Source organism: Vanessa cardui, chromosome 27 (assembly GCF_905220365.1).
Source record: "Vanessa cardui chromosome 27, ilVanCard2.1, whole genome shotgun sequence".
Classification (NCBI taxonomy): domain Eukaryota; kingdom Metazoa; phylum Arthropoda; class Insecta; order Lepidoptera; family Nymphalidae; genus Vanessa; species Vanessa cardui.
In genome coordinates, this window is record NC_061149.1 from 1,114,324 (window position 1) to 1,140,203 (window position 25,880).

Sequence of the window (25,880 nt, forward strand, 5' to 3'; positions counted from 1 at the left end):
ATTATATTAATATAGTTGTAAAATGACGATTCAAAAGTGTTTGTTAAAGCCTACTGGAATAGAGTACAGAGATTTAAATTTTTTTGATCATTCATTAAATATATAGTAAAGTATTTTCGATTCGTCAATATGCCAATTGTATCATCGTTGCTGAATACAGACTTCAGCAAAACGACAAGGTGCTTACAAATTGCTCTTTTAATGAAACAAGAAACAGTTTTGTAATTAATATTAATATGTTGATCTTATTAAGATGTTGGTCAAGTACTTGTACTGTTAACAACTGTTTTCATGGGTACGCCATTCCCAGGTTCGATTCCCGGCCGAGTCGATGTAGAAAAAGTTCATTAGTTTTTTATGTTGTTTTAGGTTTGGGTGTTTGTGTTACCGACATTACTTATGATTTTCCATAACACAAATGCCTTAGCTACTTACATTGGGATCAGAGTAATGTATGTGATGTTTTCTCATATTTAAGTAGCATCCGCAAATATATATTTCATATCAATAAAATAATATAACAATATATATATTCTTTTTTTTAAATTATATTTTTGTATTTTTTAATTTTGTGTGATTTTCTTTTATTTCGTTTTTTGTTTGTTGTGTGCAATAAAGTATAATTCGTTCATTAATTCATTCATTATAGTTATTATTATATAATAAGTAATTAATTAGTTACCCTCTCTGAATTCTCGTTAAAACAATAACCATAGACAACTCAAACTCACTCAAATGGAAGGTTAAACATAATAAAAACATCAAACGACAAAAACCCATTCATCTCCTGGACTAAACTAAGAGATTCCCTCGCAGGTCTCGACGTGAAATGGACAATTTTTTTATGGACCACCAACTCCTTTGTGCATTGTGATAGTCTACACAATCTCGGCATTTTATTACAAATAAAAAAATAAATATGGAAGAAACTTTGCGAATTCAACATTTTGATTACTGTTCCTATCGATGGGTGACTAACTTTGACCTTATCGTTATATCTAAGTCTAGAAGATATATATTAATATCTAGACGAGATCATAATCTTTAATTTAAAAATTAAATAAATATGAGACAACATCATACACAATACTCTGATCCCAATGTAAGTAGCTAAAGCACTTGTGTTATGGAAAATCAGAAGTAACGATACCACAAACACCCAGACCCAAGACAACATAGAAAACTAATGATAATCTACACCGACTCAGCCGGGAATCGAACCCGGGACCTCGGAGTAGCGTACCCATGAAAACCGGTGTACATTCGACCACGGAGGTCGTTAAAATATTATTAGTAGTCGCCCGCGGTTTCGCTCGAGTTTTACAGTTTTTTTGGTTGAAAATGGAGTTTTACAGTTTTTTTGAGAAAAAGTAGCTTATGTCCATTCTTAGAGTTTAAATTTGTTTCATATTAAATTTTATAAAGTTCGACTCATTGGTTTGGTCGTGAAAGAACGACAGACAGACAGACAGTAAGACAGAGTTCCTTTCACATTTTTAATATTAAATATAGATATAGATTAATTAGATGGATAGATTAATAGAGTCGAGATGGCCCAGTGGTTAGAACGCGTGCATCTTAATCGATGGTTGCGGATTCAAACCCAGGCAAGCAACGCTGTTTCATGTGCTTAATTTGTCTTTATAATTCATCTCGTGCTCAGCGGTGAAGGAAAACATCGTGAGGAAACCTGCATGTGACAAATTTCATAGAAATTCTGCCACATGTGCATTCCACCAACCCGCATTGGAATAGCGTGGTGGAATATGTTCCAAAACCTTCTCCTCAAAGGGAAAGGAGGCCTTTAGCCCAGCAGTGGGAATTTACAGGCTGTTGTTGTTAATTAAACGGTTTTGAAAGCTTTGAATTTTATAACGCAAATAATTTTAGCACGCAAATTCGCCCGCGATTCATAGAACATTAGTCGAAAAGTGAAATCGTAGCCTATGTTACGAGAGTAACACTAGCCTTCAATACGGTGTTATGACATTTGATTCTATATCCTAATTTATATCACATTACTATTGCATACTATGAATATAGCAGCTATTGAATTTATTACATACAATTATTATTGTCGTTAATTGATCAATAATTTGTAAAACTGTAATTAATATTATTTTATATGGCATAGCATTTACTGGCATATAACACTATTTCTTATTTTAAATATGATTGAGCTGTCATTAGAAAACAATTGGACGATAGCGTGGCATTGTAACAAAAGATAGAGAGATTGGAGCATCATTGTAAAACGATAATATTATTTTGGCCATCCCGACCTACTGAAATTACACCTACTTTCGTATATGTAATATTAGTTTAAACGTGAACGCATAACTGAAGAAGTATTCTATAAAACGACACTCAAAACTCACCCTCGAATTCGACCGTGAATTATCAGAATAAGAAACGCACATTGACAATTATAATTACACAATTAAGAAGCTGAACGTAACATAAATAAAGAAACAAAAGTCAGTTGATATTTAACGATCATGAAATTCGAAGTGATATTTACGAGTACTCGGTGGTAGGACTTTGTGCAAGCCCGTTTGAATAGGTACCACCCAGTCATCAGATATTCTACCGCCATACAACAGTACTCAGTATTGTTGTGTTCCGGTTTGAAGGGTGAGTGAGCCTGTGTCCCTTGGGACATAACGTCTTAGCTCCCACGGTTGGTGGCGCATTGGCGATGAAAGGAATGGTTAATGTTTCTTACAGCGCTATTGTCTATGGGTGATGGTGACCATCCGTCAGGTGACCCATACGCTCGTCCGCATCTACATCTTAACCGATGATTGCGAGTTCAAACCGAGACAAACACTTTTTTCATGTGGTGAAAGAAAACATCGTAATGAAACCTGCATGTGTCTAGTTTTAACGAAATTCAATTCAATGTTTTCAAAATTAAATTAATTTCGCGTATTTTCTCGCGTATCTTACAATACACTAGATTAACTGTAACTATCAAAATAGACGTAGGCATTATTTGCAAAACATTGCTATTTAATCTTAAAGACGTAGATTTATATATAGGTAAATAAATTCATTTTTTTGTTTATGCCTTCGAGTGGCGGACGACGAATTGGATCACCTGATATCAAAAAACAAAATCGAAATAAACTTCATTAAAGTAGGCTTTTACAAGCAATTTTGAATTGTCATTTTACAATTAAATGAAGCTATCACCGGTGCCGAAAGTAGATTCTACCGAGAAGAACCGGCAAGAATCGCAATAGTTACTCTTTTTCAACATTTAAAAAAAATACAGTCATGTTAGTTAATACAATTATTTAAATTAATACATCCTGCTTGGAAATCAACTGGTATTAAATCCACGCTTTTTATAATCTATAAAATTAAGCACATATATATAGTTGTGCTATATGCTCGTCCGCCAACCTATTCCATAAAAAAAACTAAATTATGCAAGTCGCTAATTATACATATATAACAATAAATATTAACAATTTTAACAAAGATATCACTTATGTGATAACGCACATAAGTGATATCTTTGTTGATAATAAAGTTTTCTAATTAAAAAAAACAATTTCGATCTCACAGGCGTCCCGGTTACATTTAAAATTCATTAATGCAAACATATTCGATACTATTACTTGATTTTAACATTAGTGTTATACAGTAATTCGAATACAGTTTTCGTATTGTTCGCCATAAAAGCTCCGCTAACTAAAATCCGCCCACGATATCCATATCTAAAATTGTCTGAACGTATATCTGTTAGGTATCCTACACACGAGAGGTTTTTTATAAGATGACATCGAAATTTTAATATATGTAGTTTCTTTTGCACTGAAACCGTCATTAAATTTCAAATATACGTTTAATAAAATAGCATGTTTTGTATGAATTACTTGTAACTTTAATTAATCTTTTTTTAAGTGTAATTTGGCATTTTCTTTAAGAAAAAGACATTTTTATATAAAAGATTAAAAAATTAATAATTGACGTATTAGTTTTTTTAATTAAACAAATTATGTTATACTATATCTTGTGTTATATATAATATTGTGAGGAAGGCCTTGAGCATGGATGTGGATGGATATCGAGGTAGAGGACGACCAAGAAAACGATGGATGGACTGTGTGAAAGACGATATGGTTAGAGAGAACGTTACTTGTGAGATGACGTCTGACATAGAAGTATGGAAGAAACCAAGCTGCGCCGACCCCAAGTAAAATTGGGATAAGGGCAGGGGGATGATGATGACTGTATCTTGTGTTATTAAAATTTTATTGAGTTATCTTTTCAATTTGTTAATTAGTGACTGAATTTCTATTTGTCTACAAAATCTAACTTACCGAAAGTCCTAAAAGTAATATATATGACGGCGCATGCGTAGCGCCGTATGTTAAATTATGACGTAACTAGATTTGACAACGTCGTCACTGTCAAACTCTAGCGGAGCGTCGTATGTACCTACTATTAAAATAAAACTAGTTATAACGGATTTGAATCGCGTATCCCCATAGGGATGTCAAAAATAATTAATATACGCGAATTAATATACGCGATTCAAATCCGTTATAACTAGTTTTATTTCAATGTGTAATAATCTCGAAAATTTAAGACAACATTACCTACTATATAATAAGTCCAAGATTTTTAGATATCCGCTCTGCATAAAATCCTTCTACGTGATTTTTTCATTGGATTATGTCGGAGGGTGCCCCCCAAATATAAAACCGAGTTTCTGTCGCCCGAAACTGCGAGCGATAGCCGCCGTCTTGGAAAATGTTTTTTTTTTTGCATATATCTCGGAACCGATAATTTCGTAAAAACCGAAAAGATCTTTTTTGTAGAGAACAAAATTTCCGATCTTTTTTATACCAAACTTTTCCCCCTATTGTTGATATTTTCCGACATAATCCTCCTCCGATATAATCCAATCGAAAAATCACGTAGAAGGATTTTATGTAGACCGATTTTTGGTGCTAAAATTCCTGGACTATATGTATGCTTAGCGCAGACATAATGGCGGCATTGGACAGATAACAGAAACGCTTAACGCTTTTTGTTCCGAGTAATTTATAATAAGGGATGTAAGGGGGCGCAAACTACACCTTAGTGCCCCAAGCCAACCTCACCTGCCCGTGGTGCATCCTGCCGACCAGCAAACAAGGCTCTGGCGACCGACTGATGGCGGTATAATCATCAACATAATAGGCGTAGCTAAATACCACAGGCCGGTGACGGGCAGCAGCGTCACCGGTGCGAGAAGCTACGCCCTGCGATCACCAACCCGCCTGCCCAGCGTGGCGATTATGGGCACAACCTCCACATACAGCACACACGCAAGCCACGGCCCCCAGTTCCCGGCAGCCCCGCTATTTCTCGTCATGGTGGCGACGATGGTAACGGCGGGACGGGGGGTGCTAAGAATCACCGGGCTACGGGAGGCCACCACAACCGACTGACCCTTGCGACGTACAACGGACGCACGCTACGGCTTGACTCGCATCTAGCGCAACTTGAGGTAGAACTTGGGAAAATTAGGTGGCACATATTAGGGCTATGTGAAGTCCGTAGAGAGGGAGAGGACACCGTAACCCTCGAATCAGGCCACCTAATGTACTTCCGAGAGGGTGACCAACAATCCCAAGGTGGCGTTGGGTTTCTGGTAAATAAGTCCCTAGTTGACAACGTGGTGGAAATCTCCAGTGTGTCGAACAGGGTAGCGTACCTCATTATAAAGCTCACCGAGAGGTACAGCCTCAAGGTGGTGCAAGCGTACGCACCGACCTCGACACACTCGGACGATGAAGTGGAAGAATTATTCGATGACATATCGAGGGCCCTCCACTTCACCACGAAAACCCACTACAACGTTGTCATGGGGGACTTCAACGCTAAAGTGGGAGTACAGAACTGCAGCGAATCGGTAGTAGGACCCCATGGACTTGGAAGCAGGAATCATAGGGGGCAAATGCTTGTCAACTTCCTCGAACGGGAGGGGCTCTTCTTGATGAACTCCTTCTTCAAGAAGCAGCCGCAAAGGAAGTGGACGTGGCAAAGCCCCGACACTATGACGAAAAACGAGATCGACTTCATAATGACGGACAAGAGGCATATATTCAGAGACGTCTCAGTGATTAACAGGTTCAATACCGGTAGTGATCACCGACTCCTCCGAGGCTCTCTGAATATCAATTTTAAGGCCGAGCGCGCCCGTCTGATGAAGTCCACGCTCCGACCAAAGCTGCTCCAAACCATTGCGGGATCTGAAACATTCCAGTCAATCCTGGAGAACCGATTCGCTGCCGTGGAAACCACAACGGACGTAAACCAGAACCTCGAAAATGTAGTTCGAATTCTCAGGGAAGAAGGCACGAGATATTGTGGCATGCAGCGTAAGGGCAGGAAGTCGAACCTTTCGGAAGAGACTTTGGGGCTCATGAAGAAACGACGTGAAAACCCACCTGTCACTTCGTCAGAGAAACGGCAATTAAACCAAGAGATCAGCAGGCGCGTACGACACGACCTCCGGTGCTCCAATACTCTTGCAATAAAAAGAGCTATTGAGCAGAATCGGGGGTCTAAGGTGTTCGTACAATCTCTTGGAAGGAGCCACCTGACGAAGTTGACCACAGCAAGTGGAGAAGTCGTTTCTTCTAAGCCGGCAGTACTTTCGGAAGTAGAGGACTTCTACGGCCGGTTATACGCATCGCATGCATCTCGACCTGATCCCGAAAATGAGGATCCTAGAGCTACATTAACACGCCATTTCTCCGAAGACCTGCCTGAAGTCAGTATTGGCGAAATCGAGACTGCTCTTGGACAGCTTAAAAATGGAAAAGCCCCTGGAGAGGACGGCGTTACCACAGAGCTATTAAAAACGGGAGGTAAACCGGTACTTAGGGAACTTCAGACGCTTTTTAACTCTGTCCTCTTCGAAGGGAGAACTCCGGAGGCGTGGAGTAGGAGTGTGGTCGTCCTGTTCTTCAAAAAGGGAGACAAAACCCTGCTGAAGAACTATCGTCCCATATCCCTACTGAGCCATGTCTATAAGCTGTTTTCAAGAGTGATCACGAACCGTCTTGCGCGAAGATTCGACGAATTCCAACCCCCGGAGCAGGCCGGGTTTCGGACCGGATACGGCACCATAGACCACATCCATACAGTGCGGCAGATTATACAGAAGTCCCATGAGTATAATCGGCCCCTGTGTCTTGCATTCGTGGACTATGAGAAGGCCTTTGACTCGGTTGAAATCTGGGCTGTTCTGGAGTCCCTGCAGCGTTGCCAAGTTGATTGGCGATACATCCAAGTGATGAGATGTCTCTACGAAGCTGCCACCATGTCCGTCCGAGTACAAAATCAGCAAACAAATACCATACCATTGCATCGAGGAGTGAGACAAGGGGACGTTATTTCCCCCAAATTGTTCACTAATGCAATGGAGGATATGTTCAAGACGCTGAACTGGAAAGGACGTGGCATTAACATCAATGGCGAATACATCTCTCACTTGAGATTCGCAGACGACATCGTCATCGTGGCAGAAACGCTGCAGGACCTACAACAAATGCTGAACGAGCTGGCTGATTCTTCTATGCGTATCGGCCTACGGATGAACTTGGATAAAACCAAGGTCATGTTCAATGAACATGTTCTACCGGAACCGACTACGATACACGGTACCGTCCTCGAAGTTGTTCAAAAATATGTCTACCTCGGGCAGACTCTGCGATTAGGTAGAAACAACCTTGAGGACGAGGTGAATAGAAGAATTCAGCTGGGTTGGGCAGTGTTTGGGAAGTTACGTCGAATCTTAACATCGTCGATCCCACAGTGCCTTAAGACGAAAGTCTTCAATCAGTGCGTCCTACCCGTCATGACATACGGAGCCGAAACGTGGACACTCACGACAAGGCTGGTCCACCAACTTAAAGTCGCTCAGCGTGCTATGGAAAGGGCTATGCCGGCGTTTCTTTGAGGGATCGCATCAGAAATGAGGTTATCCGTCAAAGAACCAAAGTCATCGACATAGCCCACCGGATTAGTAAGCTGAAGTGGCAGTGGGCTGGTCATATTTGTCGTAGAACCGACAACCGTTGGGGAAAACGTGTTCTAGAGTGGAGACCGCGTCTCGGCAAACGTAGTGTAGGACGTCCTCAGGCACGGTGGAGTGACGATATACGCAAGGCGGCAGGCAGGAGCTGGATGCGAGTAGCCGGAGAAAGACCACAGTGGCGTGCACTGGGAGAGGCCTATGTCCAACAGTGGACAAAAATAGGCTGTTGATGATGATGATGAATTTATAATAGTTTAGTTATTTCAATAAGTGCGTATTATTAAGTGATTAAAGAAACTGCTATTTTGATTTTTTTGGACTAAATACTGATTTAAATTTAATCGAAGAAGTATATTGATTTTACGATTGATTTTGACGTTTTATCTCGTTAACCGATTATGTTCCAAGTCTCGAATAATGGCTAATTCTGACAAAGGTGATATCTCGCCTTTCTATTTTTACTTTAAGCACTTTGTGCAAGTCTAATTTGTAAGAACCACAACCTAACATTTACTTGGTCATTAACTTGGTTGTAGGGCTTTGTGCAAGCCCGTCTGGTTCATTCACCCTTCAAATCGGAACACAACAATACTAAGTACTGTTATTTGGCGGGAAATAACTGATAAGTGGGTGGTACCTACCCAGACGGGCTTACACAAAGCCCTACTACCACCAAGAAATTATATATATTTCTCTTAAATTCAATGTTAATGCATTTATAATTTACAACTAATTTCTGCCCCTCAGTTCTCGTGTATGGAAGGTACGAAGTGCAAAGTACCCTATTATTCGGTCATGAAAATATATATGCAAAATAGTACGTGAATACATAACAAACAAATAACCTCACTCTGCAATACTAGTTAAGACTAAACTTAATAAAATCACTACATAGTATAAAAAGAAGTCGCCTACCGCTGTCCTATTTATGCTTAGTATTTGATTTTGATGTGGTTTATTTAAATATATAGAGTGATTCGAAAGGAAGGTTTGTTATATATAATACATATACAATATAGTAAATGAACTCTGATAATTTCAGAAGTTTCTAATGTGATGTCGTAAATAAACAAATTCTGTAGTGTATTTAGTATCAGCCGAGCCGTTCAAAGCCGAGCGGGTAGCGAGATTATGACCACAAGAACAACAACAGCCTGTAAATTTCCCACTGCTGGGCTAAGGCCTCCTCTCCCATTGAGGAGAAGTTTTGGAAAATATTCCACCACGATGTTCCAATGCGATTTGGTGTCAAACAGATGTGGCAGAATTTCGATGAAATTAAACACATGCAGGTTTTACGATGTTTTCATCCACCGCCGAGCACGAGATGAATTATAAACACAAATTAAGCACATGAATATTCAGTGGTTAAGATACACGCGTTCTAACACATGGGCCATCTCGGTTCACTAGTTATTAAATAAAATGAAAAGAAAAACCGTCCGTCTGCAGAGAGCCTTATCTTAAGCAACTAGGCGCAGACTTTTTTAATCTGCAATGCGCCCACGGCACTCCATTGTTACACCGGACCGTGGTCTTTTTATAAAGCCTTTTGTAAATTGTTTGTTGTTTTTTTTTTGTTCTATTAAGCAGTAGGCTGTTGATAGTCGGGCGTGAAAGACGCTGCTGTCCTTATAATCAGGAAAATCTTCATAAAATAGATTTACAAGTTGACAATTAGTTGTAAACCGCGGTTTCGCTCATATTTTACCGGCAGTTGCTAATAAAAAGTCCTTCGAAGCCTTTTTTTTTCCTATCATTGGAATAAGGCATCTTCCTTTGAGGAGAAAGTGAAACATATTCCACCACGCTACTCCAACACGGGATGGTGGATTTAATTAGACACATCATCCTTACTCATATCACCGGGAGGTTTTCATAAATCCTTTGATGCCTGTCAATTCCCCCTATTAGGCTAGGGCTTTCTCTCCTTTTAAGGAGAAGTTTAGGAGCATATTCCACTACGCTACTCCAATACGGGTTGATGGCTTTAATGAGACGCATGTAGGTTTCCTTATGAAATCGAGACGAATTATAAACATATTTATAATATATATAATTTATATATAAAATATTTACTTGGTGTTAGGGCTTTGTGCAAGCCCGTATGGGTAGATACCACCCACTCATCAGTTATTCTACCGCCAAACAACAGTACTCAGTATTGTTGTGTTCCGGTCTGAAGGGTGAGTGAGCCAGTGTAACTACAGGCACAAGGGACATAACATCTTAGTTCCCAAGGTTGGTGGCACATTGACGATGTAAGGAATAGTTAATAATTCTTACAGCGTCAATGTCTATGGGCGATGGTGACCACTTACCATCAGGCCCAAATGCTCGTCCGCCAACCTATACCATAAGAAAACACCAATCAAGCACATGAAAATATATATATAGTATTTAGCCAGGGTTCGAACTCGCAATCATCGGTCGAAACCTACGCGTTGTAACCGCTGGGCCATCACTCATAATTCCATAACGCACCAAAGGAACAACTCCAATATAAAACAATCCCGGGACAGGAGCGACGGTGTCAGGGTGAGATATATTTTACAATATATCAAATCCCAGACCGAAGATCTGATTCCCTCCGTAATAGATTTCCTGTTTCCGTATGTCACTTTACGCCGGGAGACTTATAAAATAACTCGAACATAAATCTGTTAGGATTGTTTACCGTGGAAGCGATGCGATAAATATTTGCGTAAATGCCGCTTTTTTATGATATCGTGTTAAACCAAAATTCGTTAGATTAGAATGTATCTTGTCAGATTTAACGCATTATTTTTCGCTATATTTTAATTTATCGAAGTTAAACTGTCCGATTACAATATATCCCTGAAGCTCGTCCTGATTGGCCAACCTTATTGTAAGAGCGACCAATCATGACAACGTGTACAATTCCATCCAGGGTCATAAAAAACAACCCCATTAAAATCGGTACAGTCGTTCAGAATTAATTCAGTGACATACACACATACCGAATCTATATTATTATTATAAATGTGAAAGTAACGCTGTATGTCTGACGCTCTTTCACGACCAAAGCGCTGAACCGAATTTGTTGAAATTTGGTATGAAGCAAACATCAACTCCAAGAAAGGCTACTATTATGCCTAACATATGACAACCAACCCTTTGAGGAGAAGGTTTGGAACATATTCCACCACGCTGTTCCAATGCGGGTTGGTGGAATACACATGTGGCAGAATTTCTATGAAATTTGTCACATGCAGGTTTCCTCACGATGTTTTCCTTTACTGCTGAGCACGAGATGAATTATAAAGACAAATTAAGCACATGAAACAGCGGTGCTTGCCTGGGTTTGAACCCGCAATCATCGGTTAAGATGCACGCGTTCTAACCACTGGGCCATCTCGACTCTCGAAGATTATAAATACAACACTATTTCACTTAACAACTTATATCCACTTTAATTTTACTTCTAAAGTTCCGATTATTATTCCGCCAAATAACAGTATTCAGTATTGTTGTGTTCCGGTTTAAAGAATGAGTGAGCCAGTGTAACTACAGGCACAAGGGACATAGCATCTTAGTTCCCAAGGTTGGTGTCGCATGTAAGGAATAGTTAATATTTCTTACAGCGTCATTGTCTATGGGTGATGGTGACCACTTACCATCAGGTAGCCCATATGCTCGTCCGTCAACTTATTCCATAAAAAAGAATCATTAAAAACGCCCTTTTTCATATCCACAGTGAATATCACAGATCAAACAAGCTCTCGACCAATGGTATCGCGTCAATTCAAGGTCAAACGTATATTGTCTTATGATTGAAAAATCTATTCAGCTTTTTTATAGCATGTTATATTTATAGCAACGCTCGAGCGCTGGATTGATACTTAATATTGCTTATAGAAAAACGTGCAAAAACCTAAGTACTGAGTTTAGTGAGACATAAGAATGAAAATGAATGAAGTACGATCGAAAGAAAAAATGAATCGGGTTCCGTGATAAAAAAAAGATGTTATTAAAATATTTGCATTTGTTTTTCAATCGCGATAAATTAATACTACTGAAGAGATTTGCATGCGGCTTTCACTTTATCCTTTAGGATAGAATGATTCATAAGGAAAGTTTTGTTTGATAATAATTTATTACTGTTTTTGTGAATGGACTCAAATATGATAACCATCGTTGACGACCTCCGTGGTCGAGTGGTGTGGACACCGGTTTTCATGGGTACGCCACTTCGAGGTCCCGGGTTCGATTCCCGGCCGAGTCAATGTAGATTATAATTAGTTTTCTATGTTGTCTCGGGTCTGGGTGTTTGTGGTACCGTCGTTACTTAATCTTCCATAACACAAGTGCTTTAGCTACTTACATTGGGAACAGAGTAATGTATGTGATGTTGTCGCATATTATATTGTTTACAAATTGTTATATATTGTTTACACAATCGGTGGATATGACACTGACATTTTATTTTTATAAACTTACAGAGCGTGACTTTATGAATTAAACAAATATATTTGTTGTTATAACCTAAGTTACTCCTTAATACATCAGCTGTCTGGTGGCGCATTGGCAATGTAAGGAATAGTTAATATTTCTTACAGCCTCAATGTCTGTGGGTGATGGTGACCACTTACCATCAGGTGGCCCATATCGTCCACCAACCTATTCCAAAAAAAAAAATCACAAAAATCTTAGTCTTAATAACTTAAAGAAAGCCTCTCATCTAACCAATGCAAAAACGCGATTTCGAATTAAAGAAAAAAAATATCCTATCTACCCACGGAACCCAAATAAAAGAGTTGCCTCTCTATAACCAAGTTCCGGCCACAAATCACGCGGAGCCCGGAGACTGTACAGGCCTAATACTCCCTATGATTTGTTATTTCCTCGGGGGTATATAGGGTGTTCGGTGTCCTGGCAGGTAATAATTTACAATAAATATTATAATTATATATATTTTATCTGTAAAGTTTTTTATCTTTATTAGTTTCTTATAAACCAAGTCCCAGGTGTGAGTTTCATTGGTACTAGGTTCGAATACGGTGGGTTTCATGTTTGATGCCTGTCTCTCAGGTGATCAGGTGAGCTGAGATGGCCCAGTGGTTAGAACGCGTTCATCTTAACCGATGATTTCGGGTTCAAACCCAGGCAAGCACCACTATATACAGGGTTACAGGTTAAGTCGACCGAAATCTTTAAGAGAGGATAGATTCCATCATTCCTAACCGATTTGACTATGGAACCCCATATCCTAAACCTAACCCTTCTCAAGTTATTGGCCTTTGAATTTATTTTATAAAAATGACAGATTTTTTGACGATTGCCCCTTTATTTTTGTTTTGTGTCCCAATTTTGTATTCTTTTTGCTATTTTTGAGTAGAAGATTTATTATTTTAAGATTAGATTAGAAGATCCGTTGTTATTTAGAAGAATCTTGTGGACTGATGAGTCAAAATTCGACCAAGACGGGACAACTAATTATCATAGCAAACAAGTTAACAAACGTCACGAATAGGAAGAAACAGTCCAGAAAACAAGCCAAATCGAGTAAAAAACCAAGAGCACTATGTATCGCATCTACCACGGACGAATCGCGTAAGCAGACTGAATAAGGAATTAAGGAATTACCAAAAAGCACACACAATAACAACAAAATAGTTTTTACCTATCCCTCTCGTACCTAATTACATTGAAAAATGTCCCGCTCGCACTCATTGCAGGACAACAGGCGCTGCGATTGGCTTAACGTTTGTTACTCGGGCGTCTTTGTTTAAAGATTTTTTCCAAGGATTCTAATAATACCCTATGTTATTATACCTTATCGGAAAGCTGAAGAGCCGTAGATATTTTTTAGCATATCTGCAGTACATCTGTCATAGACTTTTTTAAAGATATCTTAGAAATAAAAAATATTTTTTTTAAATGTAATTATTTTTTTAAAAAATTGACTGTCTACTACGACTCATTTGGTATAGTTACTGGCAGTTTTGTAGCTTAAAATATTAAAGCAACTAATCTTCTACTCAAAAATGCATTCCACCAACTCGCATTGGAACAGCGTGGTGGAATATGTTCCGAACCCTCTCCTTAATGGAAGAGGAGGCCTTAGCCCAGCAGTGGGTAATTTACAGGCTGTTACTTTACTTTACTTTACTTTATCTATCTAGGGTGTAGCTTCTTATGCTGTTCCCAAGTCCTGGATTCAAGGCCCCTGTACTATAGAGTATGGGGCGCGAATTCTACTAAAAAAATTACTATCGCAATCGAATCGAAATGTTGCCGCTCTGTTATTTCAGACGATCGAAATCGCATCGTAACTGTATATTAATATGTAGTATTATTTTCATCATTATTATCTCTATCATAACATAGTATAAAACAAAGTCGCTTACCGCTGTCTGTCCCTATGTATGCTTAGATCTTTGGAAATACGCAACGGATTTTGATGCGGTTTTTTATTTTTAATGTATATAATTCGAGACGAATTTTGTATATGATACATGGACAATATAGTAAAGAAATAACAGAAATTCTGTAGTATATTTAGTATCAGTATTGCATACGTGCGAAGTCGGGGCGTATCGCTAGTTACTACATAGTACAAAACAAAGTCGCTTTCTCTTTCTCTATGTTCCTTTGTAAGCTTAAATCTTTAAAACTTTTTTTAATGGATAGAGTGATTCTAGAGGAAGGTTTTTGTTTATAATAAATACATGGACAATATAGTAAAGAAACAAAACACTGATAATTTAAGAAAGTTGTAATGTGATGTCGTAAATAAACAAATTATGTAGTATATTTAGTATAAGTATTGCACCCGTGCTAATCCGGGCGCGTCGATAGTTTACAATTAATCTAATGTTTACTTTTATGAGGAACGGTCAAAAGGTCAACGGTTCATAAATGAGAACACAAGAACGATCGATCGGTAAAGCAGATTATCGCTCATAATGAGCACACGAAAATAGATCTTAAGGTGACGAACCTTTTCTTACCCAGACTGTACATTAAGAATTCGTTAAATGTAACCAAATACGTCTTTCAAGCACAACAAGCTACAGCGAAGATCTGATGATATTTAGTTGATAAGAAAAATTGTAAACCATCACAATATATACACTGTAAAGGCTGTAAATTTCCCACTGCTGGGCTGAGACCTCCACGCCACCGCCACCAACCTTGGGAACTAAGATGCTATGTCCCTTGTGCCTGTAGTTACACTGGGTCACTCACACTTTAAACCGGAACATGACAATACAGCGTACTGTTGTTTAGCGGTAGAATATTTGATGAGTAGGTGGTACCTACCCAGGCGGGCTTACATAAAGCCCTACCACCAAGAATACATGACATCTTAGCACTTGATGACATATTATCGATCTGAACGTGTAATTCCTCACAGCACCAATAACAAAATCAAAATATACTTTATTCAAGTAGGCTTTTACAAGCACTTTTGAACATTTAACAATTAAGTGAAACTAGCCCGGGTTCGGAAAGTATATTCCACTGTGAAGAACTGTCAACAAACTCAGTAGTTGCCCTTTTTCACCATTTAGACATTTAAAACTCTGCTGAGATGGGCCAGTGGTTAGAACGCGTACATCCTTAACTGATAATTGCGGGCTCAAACCCAGTCAAAATCTTCTGTATTCTTCTGTTAATAAATAAATATGAGACAACATCACATACATTACTCTGATCCCAATGTAAGTAGCTAAAGCACTTGTGTTATGAAAAATCAGAAGTAACGACGACACCACAAACACCCAGACCCAAGACAACGTAGAAAACTAATGATAATCTACATCGACTCGGCCGAGAATCGGTGTACACACCACTCGACCACGGATGTCGTCAAGTTGAGAACTACTTGATTTTCATATGCATTTATGTTAATAATTCATCAGTCATCGATGAAGGAAAACATCAAGAGAAATATACGTGAATATAATCTCAACTTAATTCTGTGTCAAATTTGAATCCACCAATCCCTTATAGAGCTTAGTCCAGCAGTGGGTAATTTACAAGCTGTTACTATACATCAAATCCTACATCGCATTACAAGCAAAAACGAAAAGAGCGCGCACGTCCGCGGCACAAAGCCTGTTAAAATTCACAATGACATATTCAAATATAGTCTCTTTCATATTTAAAACTTCAAAACTGAACCCCCATCTAATACATCAAGAAACAATGGCGGCGCTAATGTATACACAACTGTACTGTATACAGAAAAAATAATAAAAGGAGACACAGAATAACGTACCGACAGCAGAACAAGTCGGAAGGTTTTTTTTAGGCCGACTTTAAGAATATTAACCGTTCCTTAGATTACCAATGGGCCACCAACGATAGACTAAATAACACTGCTGTTTGACGAGTGGGTGGTACCGGTAGTACCTGGTGGTAGTCGGGCTTTGAAACTACAAAGTTTCTCGAAGTGTATGTACAAATACATGTATTTTATTACCCCACCCCACCACCCCATAAGAGGATGAGATAGGCATACGAGCGAAAATAATTTCAGAAAGTTTTTTTTATTGGTAACACTGCGGCTTAACACTAAACCAAGGGCAACAAGCCAATCAATAAAATAAAAATAAAAAAAAATGTGTAATTAAAATTAAAAAAGATTTTTTTATTAATATTAAGAAAACCAAACTTTTTTTCTACCACTACTTTCTCTGCCTCTTATTACTATTTTCTGTGAAAAAAAAAAACTGTATGAATGTAAACATGACTTAACTCATATTATTCCAAAAAATATTCATTCATACTATATCCTACCATCAAACAGCAATATTTAATATTATTGTAGTAATATTCGGTTTGAAGGGTGAGTGAGTCAGTGAAATTCCAACACGAGGATATTGCCACTCCCAAGGTTGTTCACGGTTCGGCGATGTGAAGGATATGTAAGGGTTATGAACAGCGACTACAGGCGGTGGTGACCACTTACCATCAAGTGGCAGGAAATGATGAATGAAAAAAAAATTATGTTATTGTTAAATTCAAAAGTACAAATACCAAAGGCTACCACCAATCTGGGTACCACACTTGCAAAAAATCCTACCACTAATAAAATAATTAAGAAAAGCCTAGAATGTTGACTAACATACTTTAAACATTATAACAATATATAACGAATTTTCAGAGACATTTATTACTTAGTATTGCTTAAGTAGGAGATCCCGTCTTCCCACAACGAGCCCTCTGAGGAAAACCGAGACCTACTACGAGTTTACGATATTGAAATTACTTAGGTAATATAAGGCGAGATGACCCAGTCTTTGAAAGCGTGTATTATAACCGATGACTTTTTTATCGAGGATTCAAACCCAGGCAACCACTGTATATATGTGCTTAATTTGTGTTTATAATTAATAGTTTATAATCTCGTGCTCGGCGGTTAAATTTTATAGAAATTCTGCCACATGTGTATTCCACCAACCCGCATTGGAACAGCGTGGTGGAATATGTTCCAAACCTTTTCCTCAAAGGGAGAGGAGGCTTTAGCCCAGCAGTGGGGAATTAACAGGCTGTTGTTGTTGTTGTGTTAGTTAATTTCGAGTTTATTCAACAGATTTTTACCATTTTCAAACCTATGACAGGTTTTATTTGTATTTCATTTAATTTTAGCTGTAAGTTTGTTCGTTTTAAATTTGTTTTATTTAAAAGCACCACTAACTCATCAGATATTTTACCGCCAATAACACGTAGTATTGTTGTGTTCCGGCTTAAAGGGTACGTGAGCCAGTTTCACTACAGGCACAGGGGACATAACATCTTAGCTCCCATGGTTGGTGGCGCATTTGTGGTTTGTTATTATTTCTTACAGCATCAATGTTTATAGGCAGTGGTGACCACTTTTGCCAGTCCGCCTATCTATTATATTTAAAAAACTAGCTGTTCCCGCGACAAAAATAAAACAAACAAAAAAAAATATTGTAGCCTAATTTACTCCTCATTATATCAATTATCTGTCAGTGAAAGTCCCGTCAAAATCGGTCCAGCCGTTCCAGAGATTAGCCGGAACATACAGATAGACAGACAGCCAGACAAAAATTGTAAAAAATGTTATTTTGGTATATGTACCGCGTATACACACATATGCATTGAGAAACAAAGGGCTAATTTAATATTACAAACAGACACTCCAATATTATTATATGTATAGAAAAAATATACACGAATAGAACGCATTAAATATAAACTCGAACGCATCTCGCGTGTAAAGTAAGCGAACAATAGTACCCCTTTAGGGGGCTGATTGATAAAAATAACTCCCTAAACTCTAAATCAAAGGGTGTTTCTTCGTAACAAACGGCAATAAACCTGCTATATCCAATAAATAGGGTCTAATGACGACAGACTGAGGTGTCTTAGTGTGTGGACGAAGGGCACGAGTATCATTACGGTACACGTTTATATAACAAAACTATTTTAATATATTACAGTCGACATATTGTTGAAAAAAGATCGAAAATCTATTAGAGATTGTGCAGTCTTTCTAATTATAATATTATTAAAAGTAACCCATATGCTCGCCCGCTAACCTATACCATAAAAAACAAAAAAAATAAAAAATAAAATATTATAAATACTAAGTCTATGAGGTAGTATGGCTCCCACTACATTTGTGTTCTATAGATGCACGAGTACAATCAGACAGGATTAGATAGAGTTCAAGAGGCACGATTATGTAAGTATGAATGGATAGCTTCTAAGCGTTGTGTTGCCATTGACAAATTTTCGTTAAAAAAACTCAAAGAAAAATAAAGTACGGTGTTACTTGCCGTTTCGTCTCCGCAGAATCTACATTTCAAACCGGTTAAGAACAGCTCTGTTAAATTAACATTATAAAGTTCTAGTAAAGGCCTACTTCTAATTAAGTCAATTTTAATTTTATTTTAAATATTTTTTATTAGACTGTCTCGGGACAGATCTTTGCCAAAAACTCTTAAAAACTACTCACCGAATTTTTTATCCCGTCTCCACCATAATCTGTAAAGAACAGAACAATCAAAGTGATAAATTCTTCAATAAATAATATAGATCAAACTTCAATTTTTATTCTTATCTTATCTCTTACCAGATTCTAAGGCTGCAGAGAGTCTTCCGAGGTTTGAATCGTCCCATCTGCTCCTAAAAAAAAACAAAAGTAAATTAACAATTTACATTTAAATATATAGATAGGTACATTACGAACATATATCTATGCCTGTATTAAAATAAAAAACGGAATTTTCTGATTCAAGTGTCTTTACAAGCACATGGTACCGATTACTGCCGATTTATACAACCAATAGAGATAGTACCCTATCGCGCCATTCGACGCTATTCGTCGCTATAAGATTCTCGCGTCAGTTCAACCGGAGCAAGCAAGTGCGTGTAAATCGACGTGTCGAATTGATTAATATAATAGTTCATACGATATTACACATTATTACGTTTGTGTAAAGATCACATTCAAATAAGGAATAAATATTGGTAATTTGGGATAGCGTTCTTAATTCGGATGTGATCGGTTTTACGAATTTTGCCGATGCTACATCTAAGTCGTGTCGTACTATACACACTAGTTCAATTCCCCTGGCCAGGAACTTTTTTTAACCAACACTAGCAATGTCCCATATTAATCAGAGCATCACTAATATTTCTATTTACCCCTCCTCTTAAGCTTATCACTTAGCTTGTATTAAGGAGTTGGTACGACAATAGTCCAAAGGGGCAGGATTGACTGCCGCTTATACATCGCTGGGTGGCTCATAATCTTTTAAGCTATTGACGCTTGCAAACCCGAGATGTAAACAATGATTACATTTTTTTACGTCACCAATGTCAAAGTACTATTTAGGTGAATTATTCGCCAGTATTATCAAAAATCATCATTTAACAATTATATTAAGTGAAGCTACTACCAGTTCCGAACGTAGATTCTACCGAGAAGAACCGCCAAGAAACTCAGTAGTTACTATTTTTCAACATTTAAAACAGTCATGTTAGTTAAATCCAATTTTATGTGTATATAAATGTATGTGTATCACATTGTCATTTAACAATAATATTAATCTAATATATACATATTATGACGAGGAATGAGGACTATGTTGTAAGGAAAGTCTTGAGGTTAGATGTGGATATAGAGGTAGAGGACGACCAAAGAAACGACGGATGGATTGTGTGAAAGACGATATGGTTGGAAAGAATGTTACTTGTGAGATGACGTCTGACAGAGAAGTATGGAAGCAGAAGACATGCTGCTTTGATCCCAAATAAAATTGGGATAACGGCAGGAGGATGATAATTTAAAAACTATAATAAGTAAAGCTACCATCGGTTCGAAAAGTAGATTCTAATAATAACAACTGGCAAAAGTGGTCACCATCACCCTTAGACAATGACGCCGTAAGAAATATTAACTATTCCTTACATCCTCAATGCGCCACTAACCTTGAGAACTAAGACGTTATGTCCCTTGTGCCTGTATTTACTGTCTCACTCAACCTTCAAACCGGAACACAACAATACTGAGTACCGTTATTTGGCGGTAGATTAGCTTATGAGTGGGTGGTTCCTACCCAGACGGGCTGGCACCTAGCTCATAATGCATGAATACTAACCGTTCAGTGTAATCACTCCAGCCGTAGTTCTCAGTCAGCTGCCGTTTCTCCTTCAGAACTCTCATCTTGTTCACAAGGCTGTCATCATCACATTTTACGTCTGTTGCGTCGCTACAGGATATCGTCTTGCACACAGTCAAGAATATAATCGCCACTGATATCGAGAATAGAATGAAGAGACACGCCACACAGGTGTATTCGGAACCAGCGATCTTTTTTAATCTGTGAACAATTTGTTACACTACATAGTATAAAGCAAAGTCGCTTTCTTTGTCCCTATATCCCTTTGTATGCTTAAATCTTTAAAACTACGCAACGGATTTTTTTAATAGATAGAGTGATTCGAGAGGATGGTTTTTGTATAAAATACATGGACAACATAGTAAACAAATTCTGTAGTATATTTAGTATTTGTATTGCACCCGTGCGAAGCCGGGGCGAGTCGCTAGTTAGAATGTATATTTTGAGTTCAAGGATTAACAGTTTGGTCCTCGCGACCGGATTTCTAGAGCGCACTAAAGTTTTTATGATACGCCCTTTTTGAATTTACTGAATTAACCTCATAGCATTGATCATTCTAGAACTTAGTGGGTGATGTTTTAAGATATGGAAATGGTTTTGTTAATAATGAAAATTATGAGTTTACTTTAGAGCAGTAAAATTCAATACTCGGAAAGACGTCACGACAAATTTGAAAGTTGAGTAAAACAATACTTTTATATGACGTATTATATTATAAAAATATTTTAGTGTGACTTTCCGAACGTCATACGTCAAGCTGTCGGATGTATTTTAAAATAATTCTCGTTTTGGCGGGAAGCGCGAAATACGGTCAAGCACATCATTGTTATACTGTTCTTGTAATAATAGTAGTAAAACAGAAATTGATTAAAGTATTTTATTGTTAATTATTATAATTTCATATTTTTGCAATAAATGTATTAAAAGCAATTTTGTTTTGATAATAATAAACATATTTTAATCTAACTTAATTCAATGACAACTCTGCCTGTATACCCCTTATTGACAAAGACCTCCTCAAAATCCTTCCATTCTTATCTATTTTCTATCAAGACGTTTACTAGCTGATTAAAAAAACAATTATAGTAAACTCACGCGCAAGAAACGCAGGAGCAAGTATCGTCTGTCCTTTTCTGCTTCTGATTTTCCTTCTGGCTATCACCCTGAAAGCATAAACAGGAATCATTAGTTGTTGTGATAGTCGTTATCAGGATTTGGATTAGTCCAAAATACTTCAGATTAAACAGCTTTCATTACTCATAAAGAACCTTATAGTTCACTTTTACAATGAGTAAATACATATAACTTATATACAAATTTGGTTTCAGTGATGGAATCGGTGGCATTACATGTCTACAATGACCTGAAAATCTGGTGGTACGCCATCGTATCATACTGTTTGGAAAATAGTGTCAATGGGAGTTGAACGGCGCTCCAGAAAAGCGTCGCGTCGATGGTAGCGAGGCGGCTTATGCAAAATATTCGTACTAATATCAGAAATGGTTCCAAAAAACTGACGTAGCTAGAATTTTCTTTCCTACTGAGTATTACTTTTTAGATCTCTACTTGTTATCAACCACATAAATCTCTTACCCAGAACCACCAGCTGTCCCTTTTCTCCCCTTGAAAAGGCTGAAAAAAATTAAAATATATAGTCCTTCAATACCTATTTGTCTTCAGCTGATATGGCTCAAAGGTGAGGGGCAGAAACCATTGCTAGTTTAAGCTCGAAAACGCTTGTTCCCCTTAGAACATTGCAAATATTTAAGCTACATCGAAACATATAATAAAATTGGTGTGTCTGTTTGTAATATAAAAATAGCCCTCTTTTACTCAATCCAATGCAGCTCGGTGGAATGCACATGTGACAGAATTTCGATGAAATTAGACATATGCAGGTTTCCTCACGATGTTTTCCTTCACCGAGTATGATATGAATCATAAATACAAATTAAGCACATATATAGAGTGGTGCTTCCTTGAACTCGAAATCATCGGTTAAGATGCGCGCGTTCTAATCACTGGACCATCTCAGCATTGAGAATGAACTCAATCAGTAATCCATTAATATAAAACTTGTGTTTACTTCACTTTTTGTTCTGGTCTGGTTGAACCCATTCTTGTCCTCTTGTAGTTCCTGAACAGTAATCTTTGTTTGTTCATTCGTTCTATATCTCTCAGTGCTGCTAGAGTCGTAGGACCTCTACAAATTTATATAAAATATTTAATATTCACCTTGTTACAACTAGTATAAACCAAACAATTTAAATTGTCGTAGTTGTCTAAACAGCTCACTAGTGGAGCCACTGTCTATGCCGCGATATTGTCTTTTCTATTCGGCCGTATTATATTCTTTATATTCACTCTCTTGTGTCAGCTGTTAAATGTGCTGAGTGCAGACTGGATTACAAAATAAATCTCAGTATACCAATTAGATCTCTACTCATTTTCGCCCAATCTCATCACATCTTTTACGTAAAGAATGTGATCGAAGCAATATAAAATTAATCCATCTCTTTGGTAGTTTTAATACCAAAAACATGAAGAGAGATTCAGTTACAAACGTCCATAACATAATATTGAGCAAAGTATCAGTGGGTAATTAATATACATAATATTTATAGTTTAGAATTATGTCCGAAAATCCACAACAGCGCGATTTTAAAACATTTTCTACTTCGCACAATCACTCCGCAGCTTTCGCCAGTGGTTTTTCCGAACCGACATGGGAACCTTCAAGAAAAGAATACGCTTTCCTTAAAGGCCGGCCAAGCAAGCCTCAACATCAGATGAGTCTCCTGATCAGCCAGCTGTCACATAAAAAATTATGATCTCATGTACCTTGTGCTTATAGTTACACTGGCTCACTCATTCTTCAAAATTGAAAAGAGTAACTACTGAGTTTCTTGCCGGTTCTTCTCGGTAGAATCTACTTTCCGAACCGGTGGCAGCTTCACTTAATTGTTAATTGACGATTCAAAAGTGCTTGTAAAAGCCCACTTGAATAAAGTTTATTTTGATTTGATTTGAAACCTTCTTGGTAGAAGAATATCTGATAAGGCGAACCTTACCATATGGACTCACACAAAAAACATCCATATATAATTAAGGGCCATCTATCTTACTATTACTTACTTGATCTAACTTCGGACGAGTTTCGGGGTAGACTTTTTTCTTCTTATCTCGTTTCTTATCTTTGAGTAAGTTTACCTTTTCAGGATCTCTGAAAGAGGCAGCACTTTTAATAACATATTTGTTTTAATTGGGATACTAATCGAAATGTATTCCTTGAACATTGATACATTCACAGTTTCAATGAGGAACGAGGTTTAATACGCCTCGTATGTGTCGCTTCCAGTAAACTAAAAAAACATAGTCTTCTCTGTCGTGTGGAGGCTGTAATATCTATTTGATATATTGTAAGAATTGTAGGAAAGGAATAAACATATTTAGACATCTATCGAAAACAATGATATGGTGTACCTACTTTCGGGGTCTCTTTAAAATTGGATCACATATATTAAGTTTTAGTTTCATAAAAGTTACGGGGTCTAATAAGCCCCGCGCCGAAAAGATAGTTTTCATACGAGGCCTAAAACGCCTCGTATAGCAAAAATGGAAAAAATAAGAAAATGATGCCGCTGCCAATTTGTTAAAATTCATGTGACGTACTTGATTTCCTTCTGCATGATATCTTTGAATATCTTCAGAACAGGCGATTGTGTTTCTTTATCAGTTTTCTTTCCATGACTGGAAATAATGATTTCAATTAATTGATAAAGTTTTAATGACTTTTCTTAGGAGTTTGTAATAGTAATCACTTTTTCGAATATTATGAAAACTTTTGGATGATAAGTTTGTCGAATAAAGCTTAGTTACTTAACGAAACAGCTAAGTTTGACAGTGGATATATGTATACGAACAGATAATGCGCTTGAAAATGAACAAGTTAAATAAGAGTAAAAAGTAGTAAAGTAACAGCTTTTACATTTCCTACTGCTGAGATAAGGCCTCCACTTCCATTAAGGAGAGGGTTTGGAACATATTCTCTCACGCTGTTCCAATGCGGGTTGGTGGAATGCAAATGAGGCAGAATTTCAATGAAATTAGACTCATGCAGGTTTCAGATAGTGCTTGCCTGGGTTTGAACCCGCAATCATCGGTTAAGATGCACGCGTTCTAACCGCTGGGCCATCTCCGCTCAACATACTATATTTTACTTAAATATTATGTTTTTATTTGAATGGAAGTGTTTATCCTTAGGATGCTTGGGAAGGAATGGGCGAAGTGGCAAATAAATTCTAGGCTCTGGCATATCATCTTTGTCATTTGACCTTAACTTTCCCATCTTCCGTCCTTGCTTTCGAATCTCCAAATCCATGGTTTTTTATTATTTAAATCAGCGTATTGGTCATCTTATACAAAATAAAGTAACACTATTTATTTACCATAGCTGGTTTAAACCTTCCTCTCCTTTTATAAGGAGAAGATTTGACACTTGGTCTATAACGCATCTCCAATGCGGTTTGGTGGAATTGTGGCAGAATTTCATTGAAATGGATTCCTTGAAATATTTTACATGACCACCAATTACCAGATGAATTATAGATAAAATTATCAACATAAAAATTTACTAGTGCTTGCCTATTCAGACATTTGCAGCAAGCATTCATGAAACTGGGGTATACTCTATCCTATCCTAAATTCCTGTACAGAACCCCAACAGTTAGGGATCCATTTTCCAATGTTAAAACAATTTTCTATTTCAATGTATGTTTATACTTACCCAGGATATGATATTCCACTATTTCTATAAACGGTCTGAAGATGTTCTTTTCGCAAAAAATAGTTCCAAAAATTTTTGTGCAAAAATTGAACATGAGTTATTTTTTAAATTATTTGGTAAAAGATTACGAACTCACCTTTTACGGTTTATGCCCATAATAATATTGTACAAATAAAAAATGACATTTTAAAATATTTTCGTACGTGACTTCCAAAATTATATCTCGTTAATGACATTCGACAAAGAAATTAAAATATATAGAAACTCTTTTGAGAAATAACATATACAGAAGTTGCAAAGCAAAACTTTGGGGGAATTTGAAATTATTGCAATTACTGCATTTTGATTTTTTGATCTTGGTGTCAACTCTAAGATAAGAGTGGTAAGCTGACGTGTCTGTGATGGATATGATGGTAAGTGGCCA

At 37.4% G+C, this 25,880-nt stretch overlaps 1 protein-coding gene and 1 long non-coding RNA gene across 2 annotated transcripts in view; both read right to left on the reverse strand.

Annotated features, from left to right (window-relative positions):
* LOC124540929 overlaps positions 1-23,397 on the reverse strand; it is a 47,552-nt gene extending 24,155 nt beyond the window's left edge. Inside the window, exons 1-7 of the mRNA XM_047118704.1 lie at positions 23,392-23,397; positions 22,757-22,873; positions 22,264-22,302; positions 21,766-21,833; positions 20,650-20,871; positions 19,119-19,171; positions 19,002-19,030 (exon numbers count right to left, since the gene is read on the reverse strand). Of these exons, the coding sequence (XP_046974660.1) occupies positions 19,002-19,030; positions 19,119-19,171; positions 20,650-20,871; positions 21,766-21,833; positions 22,264-22,302; positions 22,757-22,873; positions 23,392-23,397 (534 nt within the window). The remainder of the gene's footprint in view (positions 1-19,001; positions 19,031-19,118; positions 19,172-20,649; positions 20,872-21,765; positions 21,834-22,263; positions 22,303-22,756; positions 22,874-23,391) is intronic.
* Positions 23,398-23,812: 415 nt separating this feature from the next.
* Positions 23,813-25,668, reverse strand: LOC124541034. The gene is made up of 3 exons (XR_006967187.1): positions 25,593-25,668; positions 24,343-24,420; positions 23,813-23,893 (listed from the first exon to the last, which is right to left on the reverse strand). It is a non-coding gene; the product is annotated as an uncharacterized LOC124541034 (long non-coding RNA).
* Positions 25,669-25,880: the final 212 nt, after the last annotated feature.